Source organism: Megalops cyprinoides, chromosome 2 (genome assembly GCF_013368585.1).
Source record: "Megalops cyprinoides isolate fMegCyp1 chromosome 2, fMegCyp1.pri, whole genome shotgun sequence".
In the NCBI taxonomy this organism is placed as follows: domain Eukaryota; kingdom Metazoa; phylum Chordata; class Actinopteri; order Elopiformes; family Megalopidae; genus Megalops; species Megalops cyprinoides.
In genome coordinates this window covers 34,685,219-34,709,018 of record NC_050584.1, presented here as the reverse complement: position 1 = coordinate 34,709,018, position 23,800 = coordinate 34,685,219, and the positions used below count along the sequence as shown (strand labels likewise).

Sequence of the window (23,800 nt, the reverse complement as noted above, 5' to 3'; positions counted from 1 at the left end):
ATATATATATATATATATATCTTTATTTTTTGGTGCAGACCTTTACAACAGCACTAAAAGATCTGAGTATTTGTTAATAACAGTAGGGAGAGTTAACTGGTTCACTTCCATTGGAAATGTTACTACAATTTGGTAATTATCTCAGATTGCTAATGACTTCTTTGTTGTTCATTTGCACAAGATGCTCTTGAAGACAACTTGTTTAAGTAATGTTAAAATGTCATCTGTTTATAAAACAAGGCATTTTGTGAAGCATAGTAGTTGAAAGACCTTGTTTAAAGGGACAGTAGCTTTGTCCCACCATCCATTCAGACCTGCAACTTTCTGGTTACAGGCCAACTTCTGAGACCACTCGTGTGCCTGTTTGGGACACTTGCCTGTTCAAACTGAGCCCTCTTATTTGACTTTGTTAGTTCAAGGGGTGTCTCGGTGACATTTGGCCAAATTAAGTTGACTTGTTTAATTGACCTAATCTTGTAGTGTTTATTGTTATGCACTTTAAAAAGATTTGCTGATGAGATTAGTAATACACTCATGGGGGTGCATTCATAACTGCACAGAACCTGTATGCTGCACATCTCAGGAACCCTTAGTTTTTGTTTTACTACTGCAGTCTGCTGTCAGTGTTCTTGTTTTTGAAAGGTAACATTTCACTGAATTGAGGACAGAAAAATTGTATATTATAGAGCCACTGGGTTCATAAAAACTGAAAGAAATCTGACAAGAAAAAAAATGGATTACTCTCCTCCAGAGGAAATATTTAGGTAATGTCTTGTATTACAGTTAAGGACTTAACCAATAAATTGTGGTTATTGTCAAACATTTTGCATAGCTGACTCTGCTGTTACTAGCTTATTGCTAAAACAATATGAACCCTTAGATGAATATGACAATAGGCCAGATCAAGAGTGAAGGCAGTGTACTCGATTTGATACCAAGAAAATTCTACACAGTGATTGGGAGAGTTGCAGAAAACAAAGAAACTCCTGCAAAATTTGTGACTTTTCAAAGCAAGCACAAGTTTGTGTGTTGTTGAACCAATATCTGCTTTATACCAGATGCGCTATTGCATGTACATTCTCCTTTGAAAAGGTCACCAACTCTTCCCATTTTCAGTTTCCTTTTTATTACCATATACAGTCATTTGTTTGTATTCAGACATTTGGAAAGAAGAATTGCTGTTTCTGATATTTTGCTTTGCTTAACACCGAGATAAAAAAGAAGTACTTTTTGTCGGTGCTGCCAGTAACAATTTTTGCTGTTTAGAAAAGATGACTAAAGAAAAGCTTAGAGTTGACAAGGCTGAAGATGTGAAGGAGCAGAATTGAGTTCTAGTGGGCAGGACTGTGTCGGGATGATTGTGGCTCCTTCATGAACATCGCCATGGCCCAAGGTGCTAGGATTTGCATGAAGACAGCGTCTTCATTAGTGTGGATACGCAGAATTGTTTGTTCCATGTGTTTGTTCCATGTATTTCAGCCTGTTTCGACCATATAAGAGAATGATTTGGCTATAGTGTACTGGACCTCATTCTCTGTGAGATGTGTAGTCTTTGTTAGCTTCCTTAAATGCTTTTGCAAATTCATTGTTTATTTGAGGCCCTTCATTTTATTTTTTACATTTGTTGCATCCATGTTGGACCCCTCATTATATTAAATCAACCTAAGTAGCCTTGTTCTTTTTAATGGTCCCTTTTCAGTATGCTGTGGCTACAGTATGACTCTTTGACTTGCACAGTACGAGTCCACGTTTGTGACAAAAGGTCCATTTTCCCATCATTGACTTCCCTCACATCCTTACAGCGTAAATACTAGAGGGAGCTTTAAAGCTACACATAGCTGACCTGCTCCTTGTCCTTGCAGCCCTCATTTTCAGTGAGGAGCAAGGTATCCAGCAGAATGCTGGCCGAGCATGGAACGGATGGGGGCCGCCGCCTCAGCGGGCTCTGATAAGCCACAGGGTTGATGCCGTTCCTCATCCCATGCTTCATGAAAAACTTTGAGTTCTCCTTGACGGATGAGCGGAACGATATCCGCGTCAAGTTTCTGCTCTGCAGCTTGGAAGGCCTTGTGCCACTGTAGTTACAGGTGATGTAACGGGTGAAAGCCTTACGGAACGTCTTGTTGAAAAGGGTATAGACCAGGGGGTTGATGCCCGAGGAGACGTAGCCCACCCAGACGAAAATCTCCATCAGCCTCTTTACAACAACCTCGTTGCAGCTCTTGCAGAGCACAGAGGTCACGTTAGTAATGAAGAAAGGGCACCACATGACCACAAACAATAAAAAGACTATGCCCAGGACTTTGGAAGCCCGCTGCTCATTGCTGAGGTTCTGCATGGACTTCTTGCCCATGGTGGACATTCTGCGGATGGGGATCTCGTCCCCACTCATGGAGTTGATGTTTGGCACCTTGTCCCGCTTGGGCCCCTCTAACGTGGATGCCCTGTCTGGTGAAGAGTTTGTGGACACCTCCCTCTGGAAAACTGTGGCCACTGTTGGCCCGCTGAAGCGTTGGGACACCTTGGATTTGAGCAGATGGGCTTTCTTCCGCAGCACCTGGATGGTCAGCAGGTAGATGACCATCATGATGGTGAGCGGAATGAAGAACGCTGCCAAGGACCCAAACTTGATGAACTCATGGAAACTTTCAGGTTTCAGAACACAGGACTTGTTGAGGAAGGTTGTGTTGTTTGGAAAGTTTGTTAGGCCTTTTGTGGGGATGGGTATGGCAATACCTGCAAAGGAGCAGAGGAGAGTTAATTATTTGCACTGAGAGAAGCCTTCAGTTAAGACTTTGTTGGAAAAAAGTTGCAGCTTGAGTCTTTTACATAGTGCGGGGAGATGATTTCAGTCACTTTGATTCACATTGAGTCATAAAACAATAAATGCAGCAATTAGATGTAGAATCTGGCAGAATTGATTCAGATTCTTTCCAAACATGAAAAACTCTGAAAGGGTCACTTTTAATCAGGGTTTTTCTTTGCCTTTTATTATGGGTATAAAGTCATCAAATCTTCCATTTTCTTCTGAGCTATAGATGTGTAAAACTTTGAGCTACTTCCATGTTGTCATGGAAGAAAGAGCTGAAGAAAGCAAAGGCCATGCAGCAGAGTCATAAACGGAAACTGCATAAAGCCATTACTCCTGGAAAATCTCTGATTTAAAGCCCTGTAAATTCAATAAATGAACCATAAATCCCTGACCGTGGTAGTTCTGAAAGTTAACTTGCACTCCTAAACCCTTCTACAGGCATAAGCTTCTAAATTCTGATCTCATAAGTCCTAACCACTATCATCTGGTTATGCTCAGTAATACTGCTAGGTCAATATAGAAATTGTGTCAGTTAGACCTCTAGTAAAAGAAGGAATATCCTGGTGTACAGCTGAGGAGACAGCTGTCTGGCCCTGTGAAATGTAGCTGGAGTACCACAGTCAAAGGGTAAAGCCTGCAGAAGCTAAGCCAGTGTCTGGGTTGATGTTAATGAGTCCAGCTTGCAGGGTGTTTAATTTAATTTCCCCAAAAGCTAATATATAGTATGAACAGATCATTGCAACTAGCTAATGTGCTTATGTAAAAAGAGCTCACTGTTCAGTCAGCTCCAATAGAGATACAGGGTGGGACATTTTAGATTGGGAATAAATACAGGGTAAAAAGAAATGAATGTGAAGATCATTAAACCAGGAAAAAAAATCATCTAAGGACTGTGGCAGATAGTCTCAAAATGTGTTGTAATACCCCCTTTGTCCATAGAATACATTAGTGCACTTAATGCTCAATCTGAAGAGTTCTTCAAATTGCTGTCATGTGTGATCCTATTGGGTGTGGCTGTGCTTGGCCAATCACAAGAAATAGAACCTGGGCAATAAAACAAGCAATGGTGTGAAAACATAAGGATGAATTGTATTGTGATCACACTCAGGATATCTGGGCCTAGCCAAGAGTGTAGACCCATAACAGGAAGTACACAAAGATGTTTACAAATGTGCCAAACGTCAGGTAGATAATTGCGTACTGCGAATGGTTACAAATGAGTAAAAAATAAAAATACCATCGGGGGTCACATTGTGCCTTTTTCACCAATAGCAATGAATTGTTGTGTGGAGTGTGCAATGGCTGTCATGTTTTGACTGGTGTAAAACCACATGAACCATTTAGTGGTCTGGTACATTGACTGATTCTTTTGCTCTTGCCCTTAATGTTTTTTTTAAGGATTTGTCTGGCACACACTTTTTGAGATAATAGATCCTTTTAGACACAGCATGTTTATATGCTGACAGTCATTTAGTTTCAGTAAATAATCAGTTACAATGGAACTACATTTTAATTTGATAAGCCAAAAATATTTGTTCATAGCTCAGGTTGTATTTGTATTGTTTCCTTCTGTTTACAAAGGAAGAGCACTGACATTTTAATTGCATTCAGCTCTTTGTTAGCTACTGGACCATGTGTCCGAAAGGGAGACTACTTTTCACCTCCTTTGTTGATGAATGCGTTCTGATTTAGAGAGTTCATGTATTATTCTGTGTTAACTTACCGATGGATATAAGCCACACCACCGTGATTTTGGCCAGGGCTTTGGCTCTGGACTTGTACTGGCTGTGTTGGATGGGCCTCTTAATGGCAATGTAGCGATCCAGAGAGATGGCACACAGGTGCATTATGGAGGCGGTGGAAAACAGGACGTCTAGAAAGAGCCAGATGGGACAGAGTTCCTCGGGCAGCGGCCACTCAGAATCTTAGAGACAGGGAGAGGAGATGGGGCTTCATACGCTTCATCAGCTACATTGACAAGACATAACATTCCCTTAAGGATCATACACTGAAAAGTTTTTTGAGATGTTCTCTTAATAAAGGACAAAAGTACAGTAAAACTTGCTGAAAGTGCTGTTTTTGTTGTTTAATGTTTGTTTTTTTGCTACGTTGTGATCTGTTTGCACAGTGTTTATGTGCAATGATCTTTTTTCCCTTAAAAGTCTGGACAGTGTCTTGGATAGAATTGTGATGGTTCTTTGGCTTTTTTGTTATGGTTGGTATTTTTTTTTCCCTGACCTTTGTGGATCAGTCTGCTTTTAGGATACTGTCTCTTCTTAATGTATCAAGAGATTTTACCAGTTCTGTCTGTTGGGGTAAGCTTTACCCATTCACCTAGGCTCACTCCCACTAAAACGAGAAAAATTCTGATACAGCTGGAACTGTTTGTACTGACATTTGCCTCCTGGTTAATGTTAAACTAGACTGGTTAACCTCCAGTAGGATGTATTTGGGTATATTGCAAGACAGTCAGTTCATAACAAATACATAAAAAAGCTTGTCTGGAAGTACAGCCTTGTAGTGGAGGGTTTTGAGCAGGACATTGATATTTTAAGTTCCTTAAGTCAGCAGTAACTATGTAAAAGACACATGATTTCTTTATTTCCTTATTTCCAATATAATAATATATTATTTTGTTATTTATTTTAATGTTCTCAGCCTAACTTTGCATCATATACTGTGAATAGTCATTGTGCATACAAACAGCATGAGAAGATAACAGACTAACATATTAAACAGCAACAGAAGATTAAAATGGTCCTGATACTGATTATTTAACAAGTTATGTGTGCAAAGAGTGAATTTACTTGAAAATGGTCTCTTGACATGACTCTTTAAAGAGCTGCAAGCTCTGTCAACTTGATTTTGTTTCCGTCAAGTTGCTTGAGAACTTTGTTTACTCCCGGAACACAAATTAAAATTAGCCAACAAATGTGGCAGAACTCATTTAATAAAGGGATGTCGTGGTTAACTTAACATGCTTTCCCTCCTATTTAGCCCATGTGTTGATTCCTTTAGTGAAGTTGTAAAATGGATGAAATGATACTCTGTGAAATCCTTGATTATATCTGCATTAGTCACACCGATGAAGCTGGGACAGAAACTTTTTATTCTGAAAGTAGCTAATTATACTTGCGAATTATCAGAAAGGTAGGTTTTAAACTACTGTTTGTGATAGGTAAAATGGTGCTCAGCGCTTCATTTAATTGGAATACTTTGGTTAGGAGAATTATGCACAGTTCACTTGCTTACTTTAATTGTGGTAATAAAATAAATTTTTGATGTGTGTTTTTCACAAGTATATTTTTCTGAGGGCTTCATAATTGTTTTCATCTGTATCCACTGAACTAACACTTCAGTATTTTTGCAGTTGCGTGTTTGTCTTTGGTAATTGGTTTCAGACTTTCTCAACTTTATTTTAAATATGCACCTTTATATGTGAAAATGCACCTGGCCAAAAGTAAAAATCAAATCAGCTTGCTGTTACTGTTTGAGTTTATGCTCGTAGCCAAGCAGAGAAAGTTGCCATTGGCCATGTTCATCTATAAATAATTTATGCTTGAAGTCTTTGGTTTGTACCCAGGCCCTGGTTGTTAATACCAGTAAAAGTATTGCTTTAGCTCTCCTCACATCTAGTGTCCCTTGATTAAGTGGGAGCAAAAAAAGCTAAAACAGTGGAGTGCTTCATTGTCAAACTAATGAAGAGTGGTTAGTAGTTAGTTTAACTTGAAATGGCAAATCCTGCTCCGGGAATTATTATTTTCTATTTCTTAAAGAATTTTTTTTTTTATTATTCTGATATGGTGTACAGCAAGTTCTTTCTGTCATTTACTGGGTCTTGGAGGTAGTGATTTGAACTCCCAGTTTCCATCTAGAGAGCCGATTATACAGATTGTAATAGAAAAGACTTTTTATATGGCAGACCTTTTATGTATCAAAAAATGTGTCAAAGTACTGTCAGGGCTCTTTGAGAAATGCATTAATGACATTAAAATAATGACATTTTGAGAATGAAAGAGTTTCACAGCACAAAAGGGCTTTTTAATGATTCTTTTAATGGCTTTAGACAGTGATGCAAACTTCATTTATATTACAGACAAACTGTCTGGGTCTATCTCTATCTGATGATCTGCTCTGTGGTTGTTTGGCTGACTTTCAGTCCAAAAACTCCAAACGCTCATTCCTTTGTAGCTGGTCTTACCACCATCTAAATTGACCGTAGGGCCTTTTGCGGTTAATGAAGGTGATTACTTTAAATTAACGTAGAGAGCTGGTCCTCTTGTACTTTTGGAATACGATTACAGGAGATTTCATGCACTTGTCATGTGAACCAATTGAGATGTCTGTTACACATATTAACGCAGTATTAAGAAGTCACAGTTCTTGAATTGTAGGCGACATTGTTAGCCGACAACATTTTTGTTCTCTGGACTATGCTGTAACACAGAAGTTAAACCACAGTTGCTGGTTTGTGTGAGGAAAAGTATATTGCCATCTTGTACAGGCTGTGATTTTGACTAAAGTTCATACTGTGTGCCATAGCCTCATTCACACCTGAAATCTATTCAATAATGGGATCATTGCAGGTGCTTAGAGTGGCAAGGCTAACTGCAGTGTATCTATCTCCTGCTTGGTGCTGTACTATGTGATAAATAATTGTTGCAAATATTTTTGGCAATAACACCTGTAGTCTGCGTTACTGAAATATAGTCTGCCACACACAATTATGTACAGTGCACTGAAGGAGGAATAACACATTTTATAGTATTTGCTATGTGGACACACTGACAGAATTGAGATTGTATACACTTGTGACCAGTCAAGTTGGTACTTGACTTTCCTTGCAACCCGTTGCTGATGTGCACTACGATAGGGGAAGGCACATTCAAGTCCCAACAGAAGCAGCCTGCATTAATGCGTGGGCTGTTTATGTGAAAGTGGCAAAGCCAACAGGCTCTTTCATTTTCCCTGCTGACAAAGGCACAGCCATGGCAGCCACTTGTTAGTGTGATCTTTTGTCTGAATCTTTTGTGTTCTCATTCAACAAGAACATGGGGTTGTGCCCAAGAGTTTATGAAGCAAGCCATGAGACTTTTGGGACTTGTGGTTCAACTGCAGCAGCAGTTTTGGCCCGGTGCATTTCCTTTTTTTTTTTTTTTTTTTTTTTGAAGGATTTTATTCGATGCTTTGAGACAAAAAATGAGCAAAAATATATGCAATCTCTGCCTGGTGGTGTCCTCATGCATGGAGATCTCTCCTACCAGATAAATACTGGAGTGTTGTTATTCAGCCTAGCAGGTTTTAGAAGTTTAGAATAAATCTAGAGAAATTATCTAGAATAAATAGTTTTACCCAACTTCAACTGAGTAAAACATATTACGTTTGGAATTTTGCTTAAGCACGGCTTGGTTCTCTTCTTATAAATAATTGATATTTGAATTTGAGATTATAATTACTTTGACACCTTCAGATGTTTTCATTCCAGCTTCAGAAAATGAGCTGGAGTTGGAGAATGTGATGATGTTATTTCTTAAAGTGCAAATAATGAAGTAGACCAGGAAAGTGGAAGGCTTAACAAAAACAACGGGCAATTATTTTTCACTGGAAAGTTCATGCACTATTCAGCGTGTAAAGAATATGGGATCATTTTTTTGGATCATTTTTTCAAGTGTGTAAAACTTAACTTTTTTTTTTTTTTTTTTGTCATTTGAATAGAATATCTAGTTTATTATGTATTACCTCCACAAGAGTAACTGACAGTTCTAGCTAACAATTCATATTGTGATCCTCAAAGCACTGTTGAAAAGCTTTGTGTATCCCTTAGCTGCATAATGATTTCCTAGTCAGTACTCTCAAGCTGATGTACTATTTTTATTTATTTTCATGAGTAAAATAATTTGATTTATGTAGTTATGTAATGTTTTGATTGAATAATTGTATTCCTCATGGGTAAATTTTGAGCAGCATTTGGAAACCAACATTAAACCTATGTGTCACAATATCCAGTAAGGCTTCAGAGTTCCCCACAGCAGAGTTGTTCATGGTGGGACTAGTGCTGGTTGTCTGGCTTTCTTAATGCCGGAAAGCTCAACAAATTCTCATTTTCTTAGAATCTTAGAAGCAGTGTTTTTTTTTTCTTTGCAGCTGGGCTTACTGTAGTCAGTTTAGATGGTGGTGCTCTCGCTCCTCGGTGGAACATGCCCTGTTACAGTTACTCCAGTAAAAAAAGAAATCCTCTGAGCAAATGAAAACACACATGTTCACACACTATTCCTCTGTCTGCTTTGATGCATAGGAGTTATTAATGCCCATTATTCTCCTTTTGTGTCCCAGCTTGATTTATGGAGACATTTCTCCAATGTGGTCACAGCACAGGTGTAGGAATTGATAATTTCGCATGTCTGGGAGGGAGTAAAGGAAAAGGAAAAGGGCAACAATGTATGGACTGCAGTACAGTTCTGGAAAAAAAAAAATTGATACAGGAATATATGTTTAATATATTTGAATATGCTGAAGTGTACAAGCTTTTCCCCTTTAGCACATCACTGGAGTATCACACCACATGTGTTTTCTGTTTGGAAAATGTGCTCGTGTTTGCATTCTGAATTTATACACTTACGAGGTAGAGCTCGTGTTTGGTAGCCATACCTCAACCAGTCCAGTTAATGAAGAGTAATGCATTGGCTGGGGCTTGGTGGCAGTAGAAGCTCAGTTGAAAGAAAGAGTCATCAGCAAAGGAATTTGATTGCTGTTAGAATGATTGCTACTTCATGCAAAGAAGTATTGCTGTATCTTTTCCTAAACAGTTTCAGTGCAGTAGATCTATTTGTCTTGCTGTGCATGCGTATGAACAATATGCGAGTTGAATGAATTGATGTTTACACATCTCAGTATGACAGGAAGGCTATTCATGAAAAGCAGGCTAAGGTCATCAGTTAGGCCCAGTCATGCCCACAATGTTGCTCCTTAGACATAACTTGGTGAAGTGTTGCTTGGAACTGCTGTTGCTGAAACTCTTTTGTAAGACATTCCCAGGTGTCATGATGAACCAGTTTTCCTAAAGCTGGTTCATCATGGCATCTGGGACTGGGAGTGTGCCTCACAGCAGATAAAATCCTCATGATGAGGGGGAAGCTGTTGTCGAAAGACAAGCCAGGGCTGTACTTACTGTAGAGCACGGTGACAAGGGCAATGGGCATCACCAGCAACCCCACCAGCAGGTCGGCTACTGCCAGGGACATGAGGAAGTAGTTAGTGGCGTTCTGCAACTTCTTTTCGAGGGCCACGGCCAAGATGACCAGGATGTTGCCCCCAATGGTGGGGATGATGACCATGACAATGAGCAGGGCCGCCCAGCACATTCCTTGTTGGGACATGTCAGGGTGGCCGGCTGGCGCGCGGGTGGTGGCTGTGCTCTGGGTGTCTCCGGAGGATGGGCCAGCATGGTCACGGGGGCCCACGCGTCTGGGGGAGGAGGCAGGGCCGCTGCAGAGCCAGCTCACCGGCGGGGCTGTCAGCCCCTGCCCGCTGCTTCTAAGCTGCTACTCTCAGTTCTGAATCTTTATTTAAACAGATAGGCTCCTCCTGCTTAGTATGGGCAGTAATCCGCTGGTGGGCTGTACTTCCACAGGGAAACGAGTATCGTGGAGTGGCACGGTGTGCGATGGTATATGCTGTAGTCCTGGTTCTGCTGGTCTCTGCTCCTGGGGTGGGAAGTGCTTCCTGATCACACAGGACTGTCCTAAGTAAAGAAACACATGAACACCATTGTTTTTACAATAACACTCTCTTGAATTGACACATGACACATTTTAAGATTGCAAATGATATTGAACTTGCCCCATTTTTCCTCAAGCCATATTAAGGCCATTCATGAAACGAGATGAAACTAATCAGTGACCGTCGACTTCACTGTTACTGTCAGGTGACGCAACGTGATGTGATGTTGAAGGCCTTTAGGGCACAGCAGTTCGTACATCACTGACAGCAAACTGATCAGGCTTTGTAAATTGAGACGTTGCATGATTTTAATTTCAATTTCAGTGACTTTAAAATGTAATTTTTATACATGCGTGTATTTTGATTACCCTTTAGACATGATGACCGAAGCCTGTGCAAATAGATTTCCTTTCCATGTGAAAAAACAAATTACTGCAGGCAATTAGTTTAATTAATGTAATTTCCTTTATAACCACATGGTGCAGAGCGCTGTGTTGTTTCTTCCCAGAGACATAATGAAATTCAGCACCAGTGTTTTCATTCTCACCATTAGCAATACTTAGCAATTTCAGATTTCCATTTGGGATTCTTAAAGATAATTCTCTCTCTTATTGTCAATGGCAAGAAAGTAAACTGCACGAGAAAATCAGCTAAACTAATAATGAATTACAAATTGCAGTAAGCAAGTGGGAATTTTATATATACAACAAAATGAATTCTTCAGGTATTTGATTTTAATTTTTTTTTTAGTCTATTTCAATATTTTATTTTTATTATATACCCATGTCTTGAATTTTAGAATGTGTGCTCCTTTTTGCTGAATTGATCTTACATAGATTTAGAAGCAACAAAACCTGAACTTTATATTCTGTTGTTGTTGTTAAGATTTATTTTTTCCCCCATGTATAATGTACATTTTGTTGTGGGGTCAAATCCTCACTCAGTTGTGCAGTCACTGAATGACAAGTTGATCTGAAAATTTCCCCGGATCTCTTTCGTGCAAGGGAAGATGATGACCCACTTTATGTATTGGGCCACTAGTTCAAGTATGTCTCCAGAAACATGCTTTTTAATCCTATTTTAGGCTTTTATTGTGATACAATTTATCATCTACGCTATGCAGTAAAAATCTTTTTATTTCTGTATGACTGTTACAATTTCCATTTTTGACTTGAAACAAGACGGTCATAAATTTTACCATTTTAGTTGTATAATTGTTTGCCATTTAAAAAGTAGCCATTTCAAACTGGTCATTGTCAGGCTGTTCAGTTATAACAGTAATGAACTTTAATCGGTCTGCAGCAAGTTTTTTTCTTAACTGAAAATCGATATCAGTATACGAGAAATACTGTATGTATCCTCTAATCCATTTGTTTGATATTTAGAATTTAAACAAGAATCTTATTTAAAAAAAAAAAAAAATTGTAAAAATTATTTTCTTAATCTACCAGCGATCATGAAAAGTTGCACACTGACAAGAAATAAGTAGTTTCGCCAGTATAATCTTAGATTTAGATACATTGTATAAATTATTTTCGGCACAATAGACCACACAGTTTTCAGGTGAAAGGTTTTAGGTTTTAAGAGTCTTTAGTTTTGTTAGTTTCCTTACCTTTATCCAAAACCTCAGAGGTGTGTGACCGTGTGTGTCACTCTGTGTCATGGCTGAATGTCCTCGGTGCCGAGGCGCATGGCGCTGCCCTCTCCTTTTGAGTCACGCGAAACGCGAAGCGAAGTGTTGTGCTCCCCTTTGCAGGAGCTCACCTCACTTTTGCTAACCCCCCCCTCCTCTCCGAACAAGAGCTGCCCCCTTTTTTCATATGTAATCACTTGAATTTGACAGACCCTTTCCTTTAGGGTAAATCCAAAATACTATCTGATGGAATTGCATGAGCTCCCTTTGTTCCTGAGTGTTGGAAGGCTCCCCAGTCCCGCTCTGCATCACCTCTTGTGATCACAGGTTTAAAACTTGCCGAGATCCTCTGGCTCCCTCTCTTAGTCTCTCTCCCTCCCTCCCCCTCTTTCTCCTGCCCGCTCTGGTTGACTTGCACCTTCTCTCTCCCTCCCTCATGCTCACTAGCTTGCCTCTGACTCAGTCTGGAGGAAAACAGATGAATGTCTTTGAGCTGGATGTGTGCCAGTGGTTCTGGGAGGCAGTTTCCTTCGGCACAGCAGACCCGCTGTTTATATTTGTCACTCCCTGCCTTCCCCCTTGCTGGGGCAAGGGAGGGTGTGGACATCAAGGGGGTGGGGGTGTGAGTGGGGTAGGCTGTTTGGTAAAATGCTGCCTGATGTGCCCTGTTGCATCTGTGTACCTTTAAACATTATGGTAGAGCTCTCCCACCCAAAGAAAATTTCCCCTTCACTTCTGTTCTAATTTACCGCCACATACACTAAGATGCATTTAAATGGTCAATTAAATACTCTTCAGTCTTGGGCCTTTATTTTCTAAATACAAATGAAAGTCATCGGCAGAGAATGCTGGCTACATGACAGAAGGTCAGCTGCCATTTTTGCGCTGTGATTGGTATGCACAACCAGTATACCAGCGAGGCATTTCTGTTGGAGTCAGTATACTCTCATGACTTTTCAGAAGGCAGTTGAAAACCTTTAGTAGCAGCTGTATGGCTTGTTCTTGAGTGAGCAGTGCCCCAGGGGCACTGTGGACTCACTATTCTTGACCTTGTTGAAAGTCCTTACTCTGAACCCTCGCTTTGTAATGCCCTCTGTAGGCTCTAGAAAACATTAGGGTAGGAAACCATCAGCCCTCTGTCTGCATTGTCCCGGCCTAGCTCAGTTGCTTGCATGCCGCTGAAGTGTAACAAAGCAAATATATGCTCTTTGCTGGATTCTGAAACATGCCCTGTTAATCTAATAGCATACAGTTCATATTCCAGACTGCAAAACAAATATGTCCATTATAGACATTGTCTTAATATTTTGAAGTTGTTTCCAATATGTGACAGCTGTTGTAAATGAGCCATTCCCTTTTCTTGGCTGCAGCTTGGCTGGGATGATTGGCTTTTTAATCAGAAGGTCTGCAGTCCCTCCCTAACAGAGTTAGGGCCCTCTAGGTGGATGGGGTGAGGTGCCCCACAATGAGCTCCGCCTCTTTGGCATGCAGACATCTGCACACACGCTACCTCACTGGACCAAATGCGTGGTCCCTGCTAGAAAACATTTCACCATCAAATAAACGGGCAAATTCATTCACATACATCTGAATCACATTTTCCAAAAAACTTTTTTTCTCTCCGTCTCCTGCCTGTTGATGCCTAAAACCTTGAAATAAAGAAAACGAACATGTTTTGCTTTGATTTTCTTCTCTTACAGCTCCTGATTCAATTTGCAGTTGTTCCAAATTGCATTTGGTTGCACGTTGCATAAAGACTAGAGTTCTTTATTCAGTTTTTCCCCCCTTCTGTTTTCAGTTGTAAAAAACAATATGCTGGCCCATTTTTTTTTTATTTACACTTGGCCTAACTGGGAAAATCTGGATCTGCAGCATGTTAGCAAAATCCGCCAGCAGAATGTTCCTTTGTGTCAGGAGGCACTGATGGTGAAAGGAGGAAGTCCTCATTAGTTCCATGTGCTGAAATGGTGCTGCGGTCCCTGAAGTGTCCAGTGAGCGCTCGGCTAACCACACTGAATTTGTCGTAGCCCAGGACCCACCTCCCTTGCTTCTGTGCGTCTCTGATCGTGGCGCTTGTGAATCAAGCTGTGTCGACCCGTCGTGGTGCAACCTGCCAAGATTGGGTCACTTTGTTTGTTCGCTTTTCCAGAGTCTCGGTGCAGAGAAATATGCCCTCTCACTCTGCCAGGATACTGGAGAACATCAGCGCCTCTCGGCTGTTTATGGAAGTTCTGAAAAGAAAAGCTAAAGAAGTCAGAAGCAGTGTTCTCAAGGGGAGAGTATTGATGAGATAGTCCAGATATGGATATGGATACCCTGGAGCCAGAAGGTAGTCAAGAGGTATGGGTATCTAGGACAAAGAGTTTTGGCCTTTCTTAAATGTCAAGTGCTAGTGATAACTCGAAGAGGTTTCTTTTGTGCTGTGACATGTTAAATGGAATGTAAAAGGTTGAGGAGAGTACCGACATGCTGATGTGTGGTTGATGTACCTGTGTTTCACTGGGAATAGTTCCAGACAGTCAGTGGCTCTGTTCTGTATCTTTCCCATCAAGTCTCCAAAGGCCCTTTCTTTCAGCAACAGATTGCTGTCAGCATTCAGGGCTGTTAATGACTCTCTTAATGGTTTTTGGTCATTTGTTTGGGTGATTATTTCTGATCTCATGAAGTGATGGGGAAAATTCAGTATTGTTAGTAGTATTGTTGAGTATTGTTAACTATTATGTTTCTTCTATCAGGTTTTTTAGCGTATGCCAAGTGGTGTTTGCACAGAACAAGAATTAACTATTTCCACACTCCATCAAGTGTCCTCTCTTCACCAATGCGAGTGGGTTAAAAACCACTGGCAGCAAAAACAAGGCATAAAACTTAAAAATCATTGAATCAAAAATTCAAAATTATTACATTGATTTGTCTCCCACTCATCATTTGGCATCAGTGTGACCTAGTCATTCATTTTGTGATCTTGGTATGAAAGTGATAAACCTGATTTATTGAATTCACTCAGCTGAAGTTATCCTGTGATTTTTCACACACGCGTGAGACTTGTGGTTTATTTTTTACCATGCCTGCTGAATGGAGTACATCTCATAGCTGGAGCTGGTTAGATGGCCTTTCCTCATCACCACTTTGTGATTATAGTTTTAAAGGAAGCTCGGGGGGTGTGGTACGGGAGCCGCTTTGCCTCTGACTCCAGTTAGGGTGTCTTTCACCTGCTACGAAAAAGGAAATGGAACAGCCCACCAAAATAACCTTGGGCATAAAATAACAATTCCCCATATTTTTATATAAATAGGTCATGTCCTTGTACTTATCCAAATGGCAAATCCAAAAAGGGGAAGTGTGGCTCTGTGAAGGTGTATCATACATTACATGGAATTACATGCATACCCCTTGTTCAGTCATGTTTAAATACTAATACGATAATTTATTCTTTTTTAGAATTTGATTTGAGGCATTTACAACGAGCAAAGATCAGTTTCATTCCAGTAAGAAAATGTAAGTCTGTGTGCGGTGTGTTTATATCTTTAGCCTGCTCTATAAGATCAGTCCTGAGTCTGACGTCTGAGATGGAAACGTTGATATGAGAATTTTCAGTTGCTAGTGCTCAATGCAAATTCTTTTCCTGCCCGCAGAACCGACATTCTGTTTCTTTACAATAGATTTGTATTTTTTTTTTTCCCTCTGATTCTAAATTTAATTGTGATCACAGTATCGGGCCAGAGGTCGTCATTCGACTATCGCAATAGCATCTAAATCCCTGTTGAATGGAGTGAAAAGCGATCCAGATCTCCCAGTGATTGCTCTCTATAATTAAATAAAGCTTCAGACAGCCAGCTGAATGACACTAAGCCCAAATAGCCAGTATCTTGATTAAAATGCTTGCCTCTTACAGGTTAGAGAGATGCGAGACCTCTCAAAGGCTTAACTTTTATTTGCACAGGATATTCTCAACTTTTTTTGGTGATGAAACCACTTCTCAGGCCTAGGCAAGAAAGGAAAGTATCTTAATTTAGGTCTCATTACAGACAATGTTTTACCCTGATACTGTGCCAGGTCCTGTATTTCTTTATGGAGAATGTAAGACAGAGGCTTTAACTGGGTGTTAAATCGTGGGTGGGCTCTTTGAGGCTTACGTGAAATCAACCAGCAAGGGAAAGCATTTATTGCCTTGAATACCTTGTAAGCCAGTATTATCTGAATACCTGCTTGTGCTTTGCAAGTCAATATTTGAGCTGCATTGCTGTGTCCTGACCACATCAGGAGGTCAGGCTACACACCACCTTCCCTCCACCAAAAAATGTCATCATGAACAGCAGCACAAATTTATTGAACCCAGCGTATGCCACAGAATTATTCAATGTCATCAGAACCCTCCTTTTAACGGCATGCTGTACATAAATTAATGACAGCAATAAAAAAACCTTTCATACCCATCCATGAGATGGTGCTGTTTCTTGCAGTCGGTATTATTTCCTTAATTCCTCCGTTCAGACCGAAAAGACCAGAACTCAACGCCCTAACAGTATGATACTTTCTATGTCATAGATGTAATTTCAGATATGAAGTACAAACACAACTATATTTTCAGTTAAACTTCTGTCTGTGAAAGGGGTTTGAACTTCAGTAAGTAGGCTATGAAAGGGGTTTCTGTAATAAAGTCGGGAAATTAAACTACAACTACAAGTATTCTGCATGTGTGCCCATGCTTTACGTTTCTCAAATGTGTTTATTGTGGTAAAAGTCATGGTATAAGCTGCATCCTTAAGGAGTGAGCAGCCCAGAGAAACAGGATCCTCTCTCATTTGTCTGCTCCCTGGCCTTTCCCTCTCATGTGCAGGTGTGCTGTGAATATACTCCACGGGACAGGTGTTATGCCACAGAACGTTGCAGATATAGTTTAACGCAAAGCAACATGATTGATTGAATCCAGCCTCAGTGGATATCTGTGCGAGGAAGCCTGTTACATCACAGCACCACAGAGCCACAGTGGCGTAGGCTCAGACATGGGCGGAGAAACGGAAGTTACAGTCTAGTCATCTGCTGGTTTCACGTTGGCTATCGACTGCACCTCCTCTACTCCTTCACGTGTAGCAGGTTGGATCATGCTGGTTCTGTGCAAGCTGTACAGTGCAGTCATGCCTGGCTGAAGCCTCAGCTGTCTGGCTCATGATGAACTCCACAATGGCTCAGCACTGCTCTTTATTCCCTCTCTTCACCTCATTAATTTTGGACCCATTAAGCTCACTTCATATCTCAAGTAGACAATTGCGTTGAAAGGTTCTTGACCCAGGGGTATGCAGAACAGAGCAAGCCTGACGGCCACGTAACTGACGCACATGCAGCCATGCAGCGGGCGATGATTTCAAACCCAGCAATGGCCCCTTCCCCTTAACAATAGGGCCTCGGCGCGCAAGGTCTGAAGCCACCCATCATGTGGTTAAAGGGAGCAAAGCGCCATAATCACCTTGTGTAAATTGTTTAAAGAAGCCTTCTTGACACAGCTTGTCTTGACCTGGGAGAGCTTGTAAAAGGTACTGGAGCTGCACTTTTAAAAGGACACAAGAAGAGGCTGCTTTTTACTGAGCCTCGGCTCATGTTGAGCCAGGAAAATGTGATGGGAGAAGGAGCCCCAGCGTTTCCATATTAAGTCCAGGAAAGTCACAGGTTTGTGCCCGGTAATGTGAACTGGGCATGCCTGCCACTAAAAATCAGCATGTTCCCGAGCTCCCCTACACCCCACCCCCTCGGTTGGACCAGAGCAAACTGCCGCAGCCGTATTTCTCCACTGCAGTGTCAAAGTCCCTCCGCGTTAATTATCCACAGCATTCCATGTTCGTGATGCCAGGGCTAATAAAATCCATATTTGTAGCTAAACTCCCAGATGGGCTGAATTTTCTGTCCAGTTTTTAAGAACATGCAGTTTTCCCCTCTCCTCTGTGTTATTAAATAATCGTTATCATAATATAATCATATCATAAATAATAATTTTATTCTGTGGTAAAAGGGTTAATAGACTGCTGTTTCTTTCAGTTTATGGTATGTTTAAATTGGCTCAATGTTGGCTCAATCTACAGTTCAGTTTGCAAAAAAAACTATTAATACTTAGTGTAAAATTTTGTTTCACTCCAGACTTAAGCAATTAAGCATAAAGCCAAAAATGTCGTTCTTGGGAAACTGGTCTGCACTGCTTCAGACTTCCATATCGTACGAGTGCCTGTGAGAAATTTGCTTGAAGACTTGCTTGAAAAGTGTGCCTGCACCATTAATCATTGTGCTCATTTCTCCCCCGTATTTGAGAGTGAGATTACACACAGGGGACCTTTCAACACTCCTGAAGCTGTGCATGTTTTGATCGTTTCAATAAATGTGCATCACTGAAGCCACTGGTATGCTGTACCAAATGTTTGGTGAGACCTGTCGTTTCTATTAACAGCTCTATAATAAGATGTACATAGCGATTAAGAGCTGGCAAAGTAATTTGTCATGGCAGCAATCTCAAATCATGGCTTGCTTTTTCTCCCCACTGTCGTCAGATGTTAGATTTGGCTGATTTCTAGCTCATGCTCCAGATGTTGTGATGGGTGCTGCGTCTGCTCTGCCTCTGATTTTAGTTTTGGGAAGAGGGTCAGAGAGGTGAGAGAGTGATGGGAGCTGATGTGTACAGCTGGCTCTGCATGTTTTGCGTGGGGTTTGTTTTAGCGGAGCTAAGAGACTGACTGTGTGTTTGTGTCTGTGTCTCTGCAGGACGCCAGAGCAGTGTCCCAGTGTGGTCTCCCTGCTGTCTGAGAGCTACAACCCCCACGTTCGCTGTGGAGCCGCCATGGCCCTGGGCATCTGCTGCGCTGGGACGGGCAACAAGGTGAGCCCCCCCTCCAACCCTCCGCTTTGTCCTTCGTCTCTGTCCACTCACTCACTGACTGGGTGATGAGTTTTTGAGCTCCTTGCACAGCTGAATACCTTTGAATAGGATAGAGCAAGTAGTGTAAAGTTATTGTTCTTCATGAGCGTAAAGACCCTTAGAGCTAGTGTTCATATGGGTGAAGAGCACATTGCAGGGCATTTTCTCTCTCTCATCTCAGTCCCATTTGGATGAAAGTCACGAGCTGAAGCCACCAGAGACCAAAACCATCCAAAAGACACTACACGTATGCAACGCGGGCCTTTCATCAGGCCAGCTGTCTCATGGGAGTGAGGGAGAACTGGCTGACTGTTTGCGTCTTACAGCCAGGATAAATGCGATGGAAAAGCGTGACTCTTTTGTCTGTGGTCAGTGAAGAAGGGACTGTGATAGATTAATCTTGTAAGAAACTCCTGATTCAGAGAGATGTCATTTCATTAGGTTTTAAGGCAGAACAACTAGAGCAACCTGAGCCCTGTATGCTGCAAACTCAGTTGACCTCATCAAGTGGAACATCTCAGAGCAGATCATTTATTTAACAGAAACCATTCTGAGGTTTATTTTGTGAAGCTGCAGAATCTGAAACTACACCTCTGGAGGGTACACTGTGCTGGCGTTGATTGACAAAGTGCATGATCGGAGGTTGTTTAAGGACATGCCTGTCAACCTTTTCCAGGTATAATGTGCACATCTGTCTTTCATTTTTGACTAATTCTAAACCAGTTTTTCTATTCAAAGTATTGGGTGAATGATGCAGGTAGAGTGACATGTATTTTTCTAATCAAGTATTGTGGAGTAGCGAATTAACTAACAGAATAAGAGCTGTATAATGCACTGAATAAGAGGGTCTTGCTGCAGCCTTTTCCCTAGTGCTGTGCTGCTACTGACAGGTCGTCAGGGGTACCCCAGTAATACCACTCTGAGCGTGTGGCTAAAGGATGAGCCACTCAGTAAACTCTTGTGTACTTGCTGTTTGGAGAGCCAGGACACTCCTTGCAGTGTGTTCTTTCTAATGTCTGCACTTGACAGCTTGAATTTTGGGGAGAGTTGGAGGGACGCAGATACTACAGACAGAGGGAGGCAAGGGAGATGTAAAGCCCAGAGGAAGAGTCCTCCGCCAAGCCTGATCACTTCATTAACAAATTTGATCATTATCGGGTGTTAGACCATGTAGACTGCTTCATTTGGACTCGGGAATCTAGTGGAAAGAGTAACAAAATAAAGCTCAGTTTTGGCACCACAAATATGGAGCACATTTTCCCGAGGAACTCTGTTGTGGTTGTTATATAGGTCATACATTCAGTATGAGTCCGGTGCCAGAGCTGCTGTAATTTTTTTCACCCGGGGTTTTGGTTATTTTTATTGTAGTGTCATTATTTTGTTTTTACTGATCATTGTTTGAAAATGCATAGGAAGGCTGCTTATTATATTTCCTGTGTTTACACTGCTTTCAGCACAGGCTGCCTGTTATATTTTAGCAGTATAAATTAAATGTAAATATATAAATATATTCACACTGTGCTGGGTAGATCTTGTTGGTGAGGTGTAGGTTTTTATTTGGGCATCAGTGGAAAATGGATTCTACTTATTAAAATGTATTAAAATTGTTCTCAGCTTTATCAGTGTGCACCACTTTGCTGCATATCTCCAAGATGTACATAATGCTGCAAGGCCCACATTACAGCATGCTCTGCATCACGCCACTGCAGTGATTGAAGTTGACAGTAAATATCCCCAATTAAACTCCCGAGACCTATCAGGAGGGGCTCAGAAGAGGATGCGGTTGATAGTCTCTCCCCTCCGTCCGTGTTCATTTGCTCCCCTATCCATCGTACCCTGGGTAATTGGCTGCAGGCGGGGGGAGGCCAGGCAGGGCAGAGCAGTGCCAAGTGCCCTTGCCTTCTTGTTTATTTTCCCTAAAGCACCGGGCCCACCCTTCACTGGGCTGCTGGTCTCCATTACAGTCATTAGCAGATCTGTTTTAATGGGCACAGCAGTGAGGAGCCCTTGCTGTGTTCACAGCGAAAACGGAAACAGCGCTGGCCTTGGACTTGCGCTCCACATCAGCGACAGAAGGCTGGAGCCCTTCACAATTGTGGCTGCTGACACACTCGGCCATCTTCAACGATCCTGGAAGCTTTTGCATTTATCTGGGTTGTCCCACCGTCTTGACAGATATTCAGAAGACCTGTTCCCTCTTTTTCATATCCCTCCCAGTCATTCCCACCCATGTCTCCTGAGAGTTTGGAAGCCTGGGCAGTACAGTGTCTGTTTTGTCCTCATTTTACTACCTTTTAGCACTGTTGAACTCTTTTTAGGATGTTGGGCCCAGGAGCACTGCAATACAAATGTGGCCTTTAGCTGAAGAGCCACTCTGTCCCCAAAGCCCTGCAACAGGCCTTCAGGCTCATTGAGTTAAGCTGTGGGCCTCCTCCCTGCAGGAGTGAGCGGGGGACATGCCATCCCTCAGAGGCCACCAAGTATTTCCACACGGGTTGCTTGCATTCACCCCAACATCAAGCAAACTTGGATGTGTGCTGGACACACTCCAGTGCCCGGGAAACATGGAAGCTGTTGGGGGTGCATCCTTTTGAGTGCCTCCTCATTGCTGAAACCATGGGTTTTGTTTAATGTAACCTTAAAAGAAATGGGTTGCAGGTGGCAGCGCCCACAGATGTTGTACATTTTTGCCGCTGTCGTGATAATCTGTATTATACTAGATGATGACCCATGAGGAATTTGCACTGATACGGCTGCGCAAGGACTGCTTGTACCTGCATGCTTCTGCCATGAAAAATAGTCTGGTAGTTCAGTTTTGGCAATATGTGATACAAAGCAGGGAGGCTATAGCTGTCCCGATGTATAGAACTGTTACAGAACTAATTAGATGATTGAGTTGCTAACCCTTGTGATGGGTTGAAGGCTTTTTGGCTCCTGATACTGGTTTAGAGGTGGTCAAAGTGGTGTTAATCAAAAGCTGCGTTCTCACTTCATCCTCAAGGACGTGATTAGGGCACAAGTGTGTTCCACAAGAGAAGCTCTCCATTTCACATGGCTCGTAAGCTTCAGAGAATGAAGTGGCTCTCTCATCACTCTTGAGGACTATGTGCTTATGTAAAAGTGCCACCACCCGATAGGTTAACCTGGTACAAACACTTGAAACTTTAGAGCCCTTTCATTTTATCTTTGGGATTGCTCTGATTTTGTTGTTCAGTATTTATTTTATTAGTTGAATTATCTAGCTAGCCACCCATCTCTTCCACCTGTGTTAGGAGTCATGAATTGTGAAGAGTGAAACCTGTAAATTGAGGAAGATCTAAGTCAATATCACAGGTTGAATGAAGGGCTTTGTACATCGGTCTTCTCTGCATTTGTTTATTAGCTCTTGTTTTGATAAGTTGCTAGGTAGCTAGCTCAGCAGCCTAAAGGCACTTGAGTCAGGGGTTTATGAGAACATGCAGTGATGGTTCCTTCATGCTTGACATATTTAGTGCATTGTTCCACAATAAGAAAGTAATCACTGAGGCATCCAGTGAAGGAAGCCAATGGTTTGTCTGGCCCAGCATGCCTTGTGGGAGGACAGTAGGGGGTAGAAGAGATGTCTTATTCCAGCCAGAAGCTGGCAGAGCCTGGCAAGAGCCACCTGCAGTCTCCTCTTGCTTTCACACCTATGCCTGTTTGTTCTGTTCAGTCATGCTTTCTGTGTGTCATTTCCAAGTTTGAATGTGTCAAAAGAGAAACTTGATCTTTTACAGGAAGCTATCAATCTCCTGGAGCCCATGACCAATGACCCTGTCAACTACGTGCGGCAAGGAGCCCTCATCGCCTCTGCTCTCATCATGATCCAGCAGACTGAGGTCACCTGCCCGAAGGTGAGTGAAAGACGGCGGACAGCGATATCAAATGGCAGCACTGTAGCCACGATAGAAAAGTGACCGTGAACTCTCCAGCCTTTTCCCAAAAGTCCATATTCAGTCTGCTCTCTATATCTTATTACAACATAAATGAAAATCACCTAGCTTTTGTGAGGCATAGGGGCCGGGCATTACCAGTGGAAAATGAGGCACGCCAAGTGCCTTGATTACCCCTGGAAATGATTGCACAGCCCTGATGCACAGCACATCTGAATTTCATCCACACGCCACCATCGCTTCAAACTCCACAGTACATGAGCTCGCTCAGAAGCACGTATCTCTGGGGAGTCGAGGGCCTCTGCAGGACTGTGCATAGTGAAGTCAGGATCGAGAAAGCGTGGCTACTCGCGCAGCGGGGCATTGGGTGGTGGGGCTTGGGGAGACTCACTGATGAACTGCATCTTATTCCTACACAACAAGCTTTGTCACAGTCCTTTATAGAGCGGGAAACATTTTCAAGGAGTATTAAGTCCTCACTAGTGCAAAGCGATATGCAAGTTCTGTAGGCGCTTTGAAAGAGTACAGCGTTTCTGTTGTATTTTTTGTTTCTTTATTAAAAGGCTAAAACTTCAAAGTTTTTTAACTGAACACTTTTGTCATCAGTTTACTCTTGTGCTCTATTTGTTTTATGAAAATGTACTGTATATCATAGTACAGTATTAGTACATAGTAGTATCAGAGGTGCTTGACAGCTTTATGGCTGTTGTCTTCTCTGTGCTGCAAATATTTAGAGTACAAGTGTGCTTAGTCCTCATCTCAAAGTGACATACCCCTGCTGCTTTCCATCTGACCTTTGTTTACCTGACTGCTGATCTGCTTTGTGT

General features: G+C 41.8%; 2 protein-coding genes across 3 annotated transcripts in view; one reads left to right on the top strand and one right to left on the bottom strand.

Annotated features, from left to right (window-relative positions):
- psmd1 (proteasome 26S subunit, non-ATPase 1) overlaps positions 1–23,800 on the top strand; it is a 45,240-nt gene that overhangs the window by 11,476 nt on the left and 9,964 nt on the right. For both annotated transcript variants that reach the window (XM_036520670.1, XM_036520668.1), the window contains exons 17-18: positions 18,909–19,023; positions 22,818–22,934. In XM_036520670.1, coding sequence (XP_036376563.1) covers positions 18,909–19,023; positions 22,818–22,934 — 232 coding nt within the window. The remainder of the gene's footprint in view (positions 1–18,908; positions 19,024–22,817; positions 22,935–23,800) is intronic.
- On the bottom strand, positions 1,465–12,543 carry htr2b (5-hydroxytryptamine (serotonin) receptor 2B, G protein-coupled). Its single transcript, XM_036520671.1, has 4 exons — positions 12,144–12,543; positions 9,981–10,553; positions 4,536–4,736; positions 1,465–2,736 (listed from the first exon to the last, which is right to left on the bottom strand). Exons 2-4 carry the CDS (start codon positions 10,186–10,188, stop codon positions 1,829–1,831), a joined length of 1,317 nt encoding a protein of 438 aa, XP_036376564.1. The 5' UTR covers positions 10,189–10,553; positions 12,144–12,543; the 3' UTR covers positions 1,465–1,828.